Source organism: Alligator sinensis, unplaced genomic scaffold, assembly GCF_000455745.1.
Source record: "Alligator sinensis unplaced genomic scaffold, ASM45574v1 scaffold832_2, whole genome shotgun sequence".
Classification (NCBI taxonomy): Eukaryota; Metazoa; Chordata; order Crocodylia; family Alligatoridae; genus Alligator; species Alligator sinensis.
Window position 1 is genome coordinate 107,717 of NW_005842745.1, and position 13,674 is coordinate 121,390.

General features: G+C 46.4%; 1 protein-coding gene across 4 annotated transcripts in view; it reads left to right on the top strand.

The window, feature by feature from the left end:
* RNASET2 (ribonuclease T2) overlaps positions 1 to 3,466 on the top strand; it is a 44,512-nt gene extending 41,046 nt beyond the window's left edge. For all 4 annotated transcript variants that reach the window (XM_025216509.1, XM_006034526.3, XM_025216510.1 and 1 more), the window contains one exon: positions 659 to 3,466. In XM_025216509.1, the coding sequence (XP_025072294.1) occupies positions 659 to 835 (177 nt within the window). In that variant the 3' untranslated portion in view covers positions 836 to 3,466. The remainder of the gene's footprint in view (positions 1 to 658) is intronic.
* Positions 3,467 to 13,674: the final 10,208 nt, after the last annotated feature.

Below are 13,674 nucleotides of genomic sequence, written 5' to 3' on the forward strand. Positions count from 1 at the left end.
TGTGGCAGCCCTGGAGCTCAATGAAAACTAAATTTCTTCCTGGAGTTCCACTCTACTTCAGCTAGACTGCTTCTGGTTCTCAAGCAGTAGCACATAGTATTTCTATATTATATGGCTAACACTATAACTATTTCCTTTGTGGGGAAATTCTGTTGCTTTAATCTCCAAGTCTCTGCTGAGAAGTTGGGAGTAAATTGGTTTCCCATGCTAGACATCCTTGTTTGTTTACCTGTTGTTCAGCTAGTGCTCAGTTGTTATGGTTAATAACTTCTTTTGGTAGTTCTGTCGCTGCTTTCAGACAGAGCTATTGTGTGGTACATGTCAGGCACCCCATCAGCCCATGGTGGGACAGCGGGACACTTAACGATGCAGCAATTTTATAAGTTAAGTAGAAAGATTTCCCCGTTCATCACAGACATTTGCTGTCAAGCATCCATGTTGATTCATTTATTTGCACACTTTGCAAATTAGATAAATGGAAAAAGGTGGCTGTATGCAGTGGATACCTCTAGAATCATTACCCTTCCATACTTAACATTTATAAAATGATCTACATGTGACCACATATTTAAGGTGTTGTATATAATTCATTTTTCCTCTATTGCAGTACTCTGAAAATGTATTTAAAAGCTGAATATCTCCTTTTTACTGCTCCTAGGATGAAGATGTGCAAACGATTGGTCAAATTGAATTCTGTTTCACCAAAGAATTGGAGCTGAGAAACTGCACACACTCGAAGACTAATTCCTTCCTAATGCAGAATAACTTGAAATTCAGACATGAGGAGCTGTCTATCTGTAATGATACCCTGACAAGTTACCCTTTAGAGGTTTAATTTTAAAACTGAAGCAACAAGAGCTTGACATGTTTTGTTGTAAATATCTTAAAAGAAAAAAAATTGAGATCTTGGAAAGCAACAAGAACAGCCCTTTTTCAGTAGGTGATGATACTACACTTGCATACATTTCTGGAATCTTGGAAGCATTAATGCTTTTGAAGTACTGCCAGTGGAAAGTGCTTTTCAGTTAGAGGCAATGGTCATCCTAATCTCCATTACAGAGGTGCTAATCTATTTTAAATTCTGTGGGTAAATGAGATAAGAATATGGTTCACTTTTTTAAAAAGGAAAGTATGCTTAAAAGTGAAAACTGTGACTTAAAAGTCCATGGCTTTGTTTCCAACACGACTGATTCTTTATCTGGCTATTTTCTTTTGTATTTGCAAACAGAGCATGACTTAACCCCTTGGCCCAAAATGACTAGAAATAATGGTCACAAGCTGGCAGAGGGTAGATTCAGACTAGACATCAGGAGGTGCTACTTCACTGTCAGGGCGGCTAGGATCTGGAACCAACTTCCAAGGGAAGTGGTTCTTGCTCCTCCCCTGGGAGTCTTCAAAAAGAGGCTAGACAATCACCTAGCCGGGGTCGTTTCCCCCCAGTACTCTTTCCTGCCTTGGCAGGGGGTCGGACTTGTTGATCTACTCAGATCCCTTCTGAACCTACAGACTGTGAAACTATGAAACTTGAGGAACCTGCAATCACTTTTGAATGGTTCAAGGCCAGCATTCTTCAGATATATAGGCTTATGTATTTTTTCAGCTATATCCAGTACCAAGATGGTTGCTGCTTCTCCTCCCTGGATCTATAGACAGCAGTGGCAGAGTCCAGTATTAGCTCTCCTGCAGCCACTGGTGAGGTTGTAGCTTTGAATCCTCACTGATCTGGTTAAAGGTGGGTGAGCTGCTGCATGCATTCTGTAACATCTTGATGTGGCTTCTGGTATAGAAACAATGTTTTATTATTTCCAGGAATTTACATAAAGAGCTATTTACACCAAATTAATAAGTCTTGCTAGTGCCCTTGCAGATGTCTGGGACCTAGCCTTGTTGCTGTCATGCTACACCAAGAAGTTCTTGCTGTCTCACCCACAAGTATGGAATGCCGCACTTCCTGGACACTGTGTTTCCAGGAGGACTTTGTCACGCAATCAGCCATGACTCTGGAAAAATCTTTTTTTCTACATTCAGCCTTTTAAAAACAAAATATGTGTTTTGCTTGAGCAAGGGAGGAGGGGGCATGCAAGCAAATATCCTTCTTAGCTTTTAAAAGGAGGTTTCATCTAAGGGAAGTTATTCTTCAGATGCAGGAACATACTGTATGGCAGTAATTCTTAGTCTTTCTGGGTCCATTACTTGACTTCTAGTCAAAGCCTGATTCTTCCACTAGAACTATTGGGTTACTGTCCCGCCTTCAAGTGCTGAAACTCCAGGTTGGGAACTGCTGCTATACGTCCTGACAGAGAAGTTGTTTTGAAAATATTAAATCCAGTATTAGTTAGGAAAGTAATACTTCCTCTTAAAGTCCAATTAAGAGTGTCAACAGTTTTTTGTTTTTTCCATCTACCTCTCTCTGTCTCCCATATACCATCTTGTATTTTAGGAAGGCCACTACTCTCTCATTCCAGAATGCTGTGGTGTTTTGAAGAGTTTATTTAAATAGTGGAAACATTAATAAACTGAAGGCAAATACTTTCCATACTCTACATTACTTCCCTTTCATGCTACAAAGGTCTTTCAGATTTTACTGCTTATCTCTTCATCCCAGGGGGCAGAAAGCTTTACTGATATGAATTGGATAATATAAAGTTCTGCTCCTTTTAAAATCCATCCTGTCCTGTGGAAGACAGTTGCCCCTCCTTCTCCTTCTCTCCTCTTTCCCCCCTCCCCCCCAACCAAAGAAAAAGCCTTATGTTTGTGTTCTCCTTTACATATAAAAAAAAATAGCTTGATAGAACTGAACTTTTAAGTCCAGGGATTTTAAAGGGACAGGAGTGAATTTTGCTTTGTTGCACCATTGATACTGACTAGGTGTAGAAGTAAGTTGTATTACTGTATAGTTAATGAACCAGATGCTGATACTGTAGCACGCAATGCTTTCTGTGATTCTTGTATGGTAAGCCTGAATAACAAGTTAGTGGCGATACAGATGCAACAAAATGCATATTCTTCTGTTGAATCTACACGTGAGCTTCAAACAGTGGGAACCTGCATAAACACCAAAGAGCAGAAGTTGGTTCAAAGAGTAAAGATAATCCATGGCTCATGAGAATTGCTTTGGACATATTCCAGAGAAAGGCAGTGAAATATTCATAGCTGAAACATCGTCTTCTGCGGAGGTTATGAGGTCCATAGTTGCTTGACCAAGGTTGATTTAATAGCTGATTATTCAATTCTTCTTTTCTAGCAGGAATAGGTAATTGGGAGGATCTTTTAAAATTAATTAGTTCAATGATCTATAGAATTTTATGGGAATTGTTGAATTACTTTGTCAATGTATAGTACCTAAGGCTTTTGAGGAACGCAGCCTGCTAGTTGAAACATTTATATTTTTAAGAGGGAAAATCACATTTTAAAATCCTGATAAAAATATTTTCATGAAATGAAATAAATATTTTTTTGGAAGTCAGCAATCTTTTTTTCTTAATGCAAATTTCACCTGTCTGCTATGTGCATGAAACTCTCAACAGCACAAACCATATTGGTCATTCTGTAACCTGGGTACATGGGGAAGTGAGAAGTAGCAGAAACTTGACAAGCTAAATTTTCACTTTTGATAAGCCATGGTGGCGGCTGTAACAGCAGGTGCAAAGGAAATGTCTGAGTAGGGGCCTTCTGAAGATGTATTACTTTGATTGTATCCTGCTATTTTACTTTAGTATTAACATATGTAAATGCACAAGAGGACACATCAACATCATGCATTTGATTGCCTTTATCTGGCAATGAGAGACTCGAGTTTTAGGTGAGTTAAAACCTGTTGTCATAGTATCCCTAGAGGAAGTCTGCACTCCGATGTGGTAGCTATGGTATGAGAATTGTGACATGGCCCTGGTAAAACAATTTAGACAGGCCTGACCCCCTTATTTTTTGTGTTCTAGAAACTTCCACTGTATGCAAAATGTCCATTGAAGTGTATCAATTCAAGTTCTTAAGTATTTCTCTCTCCATACCAGAACTTTTCCAAGCAGTAAAAGTTGGCAAGCTTTTAACCTAACATACATAAAATAACTAGAATATACTTACTTTCAGAGGAGTCCTCCTGAGACTATTAATATGATTTTTCTTCTAATTATAGAGAATTATTTCTTGACAAGCAGGGAAAGTGGCAGAAAATTAATCCCTGCTGGGTGAAATTCAGTTCTGTGCAAAGGGCCAACACAGATCTATTCACTTTAGTCCCACTTAACCTCTCAAAATAGGGTTTAAGTGATAAATATATATGGGCCTTGAATTTCACTCTTGTATGAACATTAAATGTGGTCAAAGGACGTGGTCATCTTGGGTGACCTAAACAATCCGGACATTTGCTGGGAAGAGCAGTCAGCCAGGTCTGACCGCTCACATAGGTTCCTAGCCGTGTTACAGGACCTCCATCTAACCCAGGAGGTGCACAATCCCACCAGGGGAAAAGCCTTGTTAGGCCTGGTCCTGGCCACAAGCGATGACCTGGTGAAGGGTCTGCGGGTGCTCGCTCATCTGGATGACAGCAATCATCACCTACAGCGCAGGGTGGCAAAGGCCTGCAGCAAGACAGCAGCCCTGGACTTCAGGAGGGTGGATTTCATTGAACTAAGGAGACTAGTCAGGGAGGGACTGAGGTCCTGGAGGCATAGGGAGTTGGGAGTCCAGGAAGAGTGGTCGTTCCTGAAGGAGACAATCCTCCAAGCCCAAAGGGTGGCAATCCCAACACGGGTCAAAGGGGGCAAGAGTGCTCAAGAGCCCCCATGGCTCACCAAAAGCATCCAGGAACATCTCAAAGCTAAAAAGGAGGTGTATACCCAATGGAACGGAGAGGCCATCACCTGGGAGGACTATACCTCTGTTGCTCGGGATTGTAGGGGGGCGGTCAGGAAGGCCAAGGCGGAGATGGGACTGGGACTAGCTACCCAGATCAAGGATAACAAGACATCCTTTTTTAAGTACATAAGGGGTAAAAAGAAGGTTCTGGGTAATGTGGGGCCTCTGCAGGACACGCTAGGAAATCTGGTGGTCTCACCAGATGACAAAGCTAACCTATATAACAATTGCTTTGCCTCCATTTTTCTGAGCAGGGACCAGGTCATCCCTCCCACCGGGACCCCCGATGGTCCCAGGGGAGTCACAGCCAGGCCCAGGGTCAGAGAGGACCTAGTCAGGGAACTTCTGGTGGGACTGGACGTGTTCAAATCAGCAGGTCTTGACGATATCCACCCCAGAGTGCTAAGGGAATTAGCAGAGGTCATTGCAGGACCCCTGGCACGGCTTTATGAGCACGTGGTGCTCTGGCGAGGTGCCAGAGGACTGGAAAAGGGCCAATGTGGTCCCCATTTTCAAGAAAGGGAGGAAGGAGGACCCAGGAAATTATAGGCCTGTTAATCTTACCTCGGTCCTGGGGAAGCTCTTTGAGAAAATTATCCAGGTGCACATCTGCGAGGGGCCAGCAGGAGAGGTTATGCATAGGGGCAACCAACATGGGTTCATTAGGGGCAGGTCCTGTCAGACCAACCTGGTGGCCTTCTATGACCAGGTCACAAAATCCTTGGATTCAGGTGTCGCGGTAGATGTAGTCTTTGGATTTTAGGAAGGCCTTTGACACTGTCTCTCACATCATTCTTGTTAAAAAATTAGGAGACTGTGGTGTCGATGCCTACACAGTCAGATGGGTCGCCAATTGGCTGGAGGGCTGCATCCAGAGAGTGGTGGTGGATGGGTCATTTTTGACCTGGAGGGATGTGGGCAGTGGGGTCCCCCAGGGTTTGGTCCTTGGGCCCGCACTGTTCAACATCGTCATCAGTGACTTGGACGTGGGGGTGAAAAGCACCTTGTTCAAATTCGCAGCTGACACTAGTATGTGGGGAGAAGTGGGCATGAATGGAGGTACAGGCTGCAATTGGATCTGGACAGGTTAGAGGGGTGGGCGAATGAGAATAAGATGGGATTCAATACTGACAAGTGCATGGTACTGCACCTAGGGAGGAAGAACCAGCAGCATACCTACAGGCTGAGGAACTCCCTTCTAGTCAGCACAGAGGCAGATAAGGATCCTGATGTCATTATTGATTCCAAAATGAACATGGACTGCCAACATGGGGATGCAGTCAGGAAAGCTAACTGCACCTTGTCCTGCATCCACAGATGCATCACAAGCAGGTCCAAGGAGGTAACCCTGCCCCTCTATGCGACACTGGTCAGGCTGCAGTTGGAGTACTGCATCCAGCTCCGGACACTGCACTTCAGGAGGGATGTGGACAGCATCAAGTGGGTCCACAGGAGGGCCACTCACATGATCATGGGGCAGCAAGGCAGGCCCTATGAGGGGAGGCTATGGGACCTGTTCAGCCTCCACAAGAGAAGGCTGAGAGGGGATCTGGTGGCCGTCTACAAACTGGCCAAGGGGGACCAGCAGGCAATGGGAGAGTCCCTGTTCCCCCGAGCACTACCGGGAGTAACAAGGAACAATGGCCATAAGTAGGCCGAGAGTAGATTCGGGCTAGACATCAGGAGGCACTACTTCACAGTCAGGGCGGCTAGGATCTGGAAGCAACTTCCAAGGGACGTGGTTCTTGCTCCTACCCTGGGGGTCTTCAAAAAGAGGCTAGACAATCACCTAGCCGGGGTCGTTTGACCTCAGTACTCTTTCCTGCCCAGGGCAGGGGGTTGGACTTAATGATCTGCTTGTGTCCCTTCTGACCCTACCTACTATGAAACTAGATAATGACTACGGGAGTAATACAACTATTTTGGACTATTTTTGTCTAGTTTGTGCTTTTTAAACTTTATATATAAAATGTAGCAAATTTGTGTCCATTCCAATATAGGGGTCTGCTTAAATTGTGGAGAAACTAAACAGTTTTTGTGGGTTGGTCATAGCATAAATAGCAAATTCCATAGATATTTCCTGGATGTGCTTTGACAGCCCAGTCCCGCCCTTCATTGCTGATTAGCAGAGAGGCCCTGGTGTAGGGAGGAGGGGTGAGGGAGAGCCAGCATTTTATTTTTATTTAGGTTTGTTGTTTTTTTTTAATTGATTTTGTGAACAATTCCAGATTTTGCAGTTTCCATGAAAACCATGGAATCGTGATTTGAATGTACTCTTAATTATATTTGTTTTTGCTTTCATCTTAAATAATTTAGTGCTAGGCTCTGAGAATATTAATAAAGCTTCTAGTTTCTCATTAATGGGAGAAAACAGCCACATATAAACACAATGCATCTAACAGGAACCTTGGTGCTTCTGCTACTTTTAGAGCAAGCAGGGTGCAAATGAAGTAGGTGGCAGGGCACAATAAGGAGTCACATGGCCTAGAAGGGGCTGGGCTTGCAGTATATAAACTCAGGCCTGAGCTGGGCAGGTAGTTTGGCCCTGGGAAGTTGCTGAGAGAACATCTGGGCAGGGTTGCTGCAGCTCATGAATAATGCCTATGAAATTTAATATCTGGTGGTTTGGAGAGGGACTAAGGGGAGGTGAAAGTGGGAGCAATTGGTGGTTGGGGGAATATGATGAGGAGGACGAGGCCCCAAGAGGCCGAGGAGTAGGGCTAGCCTGGGAACAGGGCAGAGGAAGGATGGGCAGAGGCTTGGGAGCAGGGCCCCAGAGCATTGGTGAAGTGGGGGAGAAAGGATTAGGGTAAGTTCAGATGCTCTGAAGTGGGACAGAGATGGGGCCAGAGTGGGTCCAGTGCCCAGGGGAGACTAGCTACCTGGCAATAGCATGGATATGGGAGTTAGGGTGGGCTCAAAGACAGAACCAGAACAGACTCAAACCTAGGAGCAAGACTGGAGCCAATGAGGGCTGTCTTGGGAATCCCCAGGGCAGCCTCCCTTTTCTTAAAGGTATAAGTACATCAAGGTGCTGTAGGCGAACAGAAAAGCATGATCAGGGTAAATTAAGCAGGGACTGAGTAGTAGGGCTGTGCGAAGTTTCGGGTGGTGATTTGATTCAGAGGAGATTCAGCCTGATTTGGTAGCCAAATCTCTGAATCCAAATTGAATTGGGACCAATTAAAAGGTCTGAATCGATTCAAAGCTCTCCGAATCTTCGGAAAAGAGCTTTGATGATTTGGGCAGTCCCTGGTGGCTGCAGCAGGAAGCTGCAGCCAACTCGAGCTGGTAAGTACTAGGGAAGGGGGATGGGAACATGGGGGGACCCCTGCCATCCCCCCAATGGGTGCTTCACCCGGCCCAGCTCCGGGCCCTTTAAAGAAAAGCCCCAGTGTTAACTGAGTGCTGCTGGGTGGGGGAGCAATCCCCGCTGCCCCCCACTGCATTGGGCTCTGCATGAGCCCCCAGACCCCCTGGGCCAGCTCTGGCCCTTTAAGAAACAAAAATGGAGAAAAGCCCTGGGACTCACCGCTCCTGCAGTGGTCTTAGGACTTTGTGAGGCTTGTGCAGAGCCCCCCACATGGTGCGAGGCAGCGAGGATTTCTCCCTGCTGGCAGGAATGGTGAGTGCAGGGGGGGAGGGTTTCTTAAAGGGTCAGAGCTGGTCTGGGCAGGGCACCGATGGGGGGCTGGGGGAGTGAGGGAGGTGGTTAGGGGGATCATGCAGAGCCCCCACAGCGTGCGGCAGTGGGGGGCAGCAGGGATTGCCCCCCTGCCTGGCAACCAGCAGCACCCAGTGAGCTGGGGCAGGCAGGGCAGCCATTGCCAGGCTGGGAGAATGGGCGGGGGATGGGGCCTGGTTGATTCAGAGGTTCGGCCAAATCGATTCAGGACAGTGAATCGAATCACTGTCCCCCAAATCGGCCGAATCTGAATCCAAAGCAAATACTAGCCACTTCGCAGAGGCCTACTGAGTAGCCATCATGGGGTGTTATAAGCACCCCTGGAACACATGCTTGTTACAGTGCCACACTACCCAAACCTCCCTTTTCAAAATCCTAGATCTACCCAGGTATGTATGCAGAGGTGCAAATAGCATTTAGCTTATCCCTTTAACAATTCTATGCCAGAACTAAGAAGAGAGATTTAATAGCATTACCTAATTTAAGCAGAACAACCATTAATATGAAAAAGGACTTGAAATTCAGAGAAACAAGCTGATTGTCTTACTAGCAAACTACTTTGTAGTGATGATATGGCAAAGATGAAACGAACTCTTGCCAAATAGTGAGCAAAATAAAGGAGGTAGAAACTGGGAGACAAAATACTAGGTTGTCGGAGATCAGAGCAGCGGCCAGTCAGCTGCTTACTGACTCCCACCCGGAGTCGTAAAACTGTCGCCTCAACAGGCGGGTAGTGATGGATGAGGTGAAATTAACCAGGCACAGACGCGTGTTGGTTACAGAAATTTGTTTACTTACGTCGCTCAGATAGTGACGCGCGACGCAGGCTGAGCCTTTGTTCCGTTGCAGTTTTTCCAGTTATAGCGATTTATAATCAAGCGTATGGTCTCAGGTTACAGCTAACGATACAACGATTACGATCAAGCGTACAGTTTCGGGTTATAGCTAACGATGATGGACGTGGTGCCGGGAATGAGCTATCGTGCCTGCAGGGCTTTGATACGTCAATATTACGCTGACGGAAAGCTATTGACAGCTGATCAGACTGTCAGTTTACTCTGATGATGATCTTAGGTTTCTCCTTGGAGATTTCCGCAGAGGTCTCCCAGAGTTTCTCCAACTTGGGCGGAAGTTGCTAAACTATTTATAGACAGAGGTGTTTCTCAGAGATACCCAATGATTAACTGCTAAATGGAATCTTTAATTATCTGGCAAGCAGCAGTTCTTTGTGCTCTCAGGTTGCTATCAGGTTACAAGGTAGTGGGTTAGGTTTTTAGTATGTTACGTGTGAGGTACCTACGCTTGTTCCTTGACCAATTGCAGGGATTTATGGCAGGGCTATCCCCTTTCACCCTGACCAGTCTTATGTTTCGTTTCTCGTTTGTGACATGGGCATAAATTATATACAGCTCTTCGCCAGGATTTTGTTTTAACCCTTAGTTGATCAGATGATGGTCTGAATGGTATCTCTTGCAAGTGACATAGGCACTGATTAATTTGGGTTGTGACATAGGTAACAGAGGTATGTTTACACAAGCTTTTTACTGTGGAGTAGACTAATTATCTTTGCAGTAAATGTTGGACATCTACACATGCAGCTATATATTAGGCTGGAGCAAACTAGTTAACTCCACAGTAGGATAGTACTTGTAAATCCCACTGTGGAGTAAAAAAACTCCACAGCAGCACACATGTAGACACTGGAGGCGCCAGCTGGGGTCCAAGGGTGCTTCAGTGCAGGGGCTGCCTGCCAGCTAGCCCCACACTGGAGCACCCTTATGCCCCACACAGCCCCTCTACAGCACACTGAGCCAGGATGGAGCAGCCCTGAGCTGGTAGGCTGACCCCCCGGTCCCCCAGCCAGATGGGGCTGCTCCAACCCAGCTCAAAATGCTGCAGTCCAGGCGCACATTTAAACAGTGCACCCAGGAGAAATAAACTCCATCACAAATTGCACTGGAATTTATTGCTTTGCATGAATTGCACATGTAGATGTGCCCAGAAGGGAATAATTCCTCAACAGATTGATGTTATGGTTGACAGGCATGGTCTATACCAGGGCTGAGTTTTAAAGGGGTGTAAGAGAATGGTTCCACAAGTTATCACAAATAACCACAAGGAAAAACAGCCTAACCCAAAGTAGGGGATGAGGCGAAAAGGATAGTGGATGACAGTAGGGCTGTGCGAAATGGCACCATTCCATTTTGCCTTGAGTTTCAATGATTTGATGAAACCATATTCCATTTCAAATTTCATTTCAGTTCGAAACAGCTGTTCCATTCTGTTCCATTCCATCGGAACAGAAAGGCTGTTTTGATGCTGTTTTTTTGTTTTGCTGGGGACGGGAAGTCAGCCTAGCTGGGCTGACTTCCCATCCCCTGTGCTAGATAGCACCGGGGGCAGGGAGTCAATCTAGCTGGGCTGCTTCCCTGACCCTGGGATGATCCAGCACCGGGGGATGGGAAGTCAGCCCAGCTGGGCTGAGTTCATTTCCCTAGTGCTATGGTCAAAACGTTTCTTTTGCTAGATCGCGCTGGAGGCAGGAAGTCAACTCAGCTGGGCTGCCTTCCCATCCCCTGTGCTAGATGGCACCGGGGGTGGAAAGTCAGCCCAGCTGGGCTGCCTTCTGGACTCCGGCGCCATCTAGCGCTGGGGATGGGAAGTCAGCTCAGCTGGGCTGAGTTCATTTTCCCAGCGCTATGGTCAAAACGTTTTGACTTTAGAAACATTTCAGCTAGCCTCTCTTTGTTTTGAGGCTGTTTCACAGCCCTTTGTTTCATTTCAATTTTGCTGTTTTGACCTCAAAATGAGTCAAAACGGTGTTGAAACAGCTGGAGAAATTTCGCATAGCCCTCTGACAGCATGGGGTTAAGTAGCAGCCTGATACTAAATCTAAAAAAAAAAAAAGAATAAGTATGTACTCTGAAATCCTGTCCTGGGAACACATGCACAATGTATTGTGACCCCATTGTGTTTCATTATGCTTTCAATACTTTTATAGTTCATCTTACAAACTGAGTATTTTGACATCAGGAAGATGATAACAGTTTATTAAAGCTTAGGTTGTTTGAACTAACTCTCCTGCCTAATACCTATTGAGAGGCAAAAACTTTTTAATACTTTCCACTGTGAAAATCTTTTAACTCTTTTAGACAAATTAAATATAGGGATCACTGCTACTCACCAAGGCATTAAAAGATCCAAATGTGATAAAGGAAATGTATACATTTGAACCACCATCTAACAACTGCTTCAGATCTGCACATAGCTGGCTTAACACTAGCAGTTACAATTTTTGACATGGCACACAGTCTTGAGCAGAGGCAAGCAAAAACTTTGGCTGGAGGGCTGCTTAACGAGTTTTGGTGAGCTGTCGAGGACCACATGGGTAACCCTGCCCCTTGACAGGTGCTCCGTCTCCTGGTCACCATCTTGGGATTTAGGTGCCCCTTGAACCTGAAAGTACTGCTTTCTGCAAAGGGGTTGCCATCTGGGAATCAGAAATAAAAGTAAATTATATTCTAAAAATCAAACAACTACTACAGCATATATTAGTTTGATTTAAAAAAAATATTTTTGTCCTGATTTACATGTGTTTGCATAGTGTACATAGGGGTGACTGCTTAATTGCTTAAAATGAATTCTTACTTTTGTATATTGTGGGGGGATGTGGAGGGGTGTGGGTGGTATGGGTGGTTGATACATGTGTGTGTGTGTGTGTGTGTGTGTGTGTGTGTGTGTGTGTGTATATATGTGGGGTGTGATGGAAGGTGTGTGCATCGGGGGGTGGATAGGTGTGTGGGTGTGGGTGGGACTGGAGTGATCACCAGTGGTCTTCCCTTCCCCCCGTTCTTATCTGACTGCACTCTCAGGTGGAGGGAGGTAGGGAATGGCCCCAGGGTCATGAGGCCAGAATCTTCTGCTAGGCAGAGGTTTCCAGTTGGGTGTTGAGGGTGGGGAGGGGCCTGGGGGCATGGAACCCCACCACCACTGCCAGGGGGTCATGCACTTGGAGCATGGTGTGCCCTAGCACACCCTGGAGGGCACTGCAAACCTACAGGGTGGCCTCCCCAGCTGTCACCTTGCCCACACAAAAGAGTGGTTGATATAGCGCAGGCTGGCAGGCATGGACAGCTTGAGCAGAGCGATGGCCAGCTAGGTGTCCCTGGGGGGGCGCCACCACATAGTGGTGCCCTGCAGCTGCAGGTTCAGCCAAAGCTGCTCAAAGAGCTCCTGGAAGGTGGCCTGGGTCATGTGAAAGGACTCCAGCCACTATTCATCATCCCGGGTGTGCTGGATGACATGTAGCCACCAGTCCAGGCTGGCTGGGCAGAGGCAGTGGGGCTGGAGCCCCAGGAATGCATGGATGACACCAGTGGTGGTGTCCAGGTGCATGTCATCAGCACCCCTGCCAGGGTCCAGGCAGCAGCACAGGGTCCAGGCAACAGCAGTGTGGTGACAGAAGGCCTGAGACATGCAGCTGCACTGCACAGTGGGGCAGCCAGGGCTGAGACTGACCTGGGCCAGACAGCAGTCATTGCAGCAGTGAAGCACAGAAAGGGTGGTGAGCCAGAGCCCGGTGTGCTAGATGTCACTCCCAGAGTCTCAGGGTGGAGCAGCAATTGCATGGTGGGCATAGGCTCTAGTGCCAGAGCCACAGGGGGGCTGTGCCAGCACACTGCAAGCTGCTCCAGGCCAGAAATGCAGGTGGCCAGGGAAAGTGCACAGGGCAGCCTTTTAAATATGGCCCCTGGCTGGCTGGAACCTCCTGCTCCCCCAGGCTGTTGCGGGAGGCGTGGCCCCAGAGGAGGCTGGGAGCAAAGCTGCTCCCAAGTGCTTGCATGTGTAGACACTTGCCCAGGGTGAGTTTACCCCACAGTGAATTACTGCAGAGTAAATCCATATAGCACTCATTGCACATGTAGGTGCACCCACTGGCTACAGAACTAACATGAATCTATCCCCTATGTTCCTTTTTTTTGGATCTGTACTTTAGAGCCTGATTATCAGCAAGGATCCGGGTTTTCTGTTTCCCACAGAAAAATGGAAAAAAAACACAGATTTTCTCTTTTACTTGAGAAAAACACATTTTTTTCATTTTAACAGAGGAATGCATGGATTTTGCTCTTTTG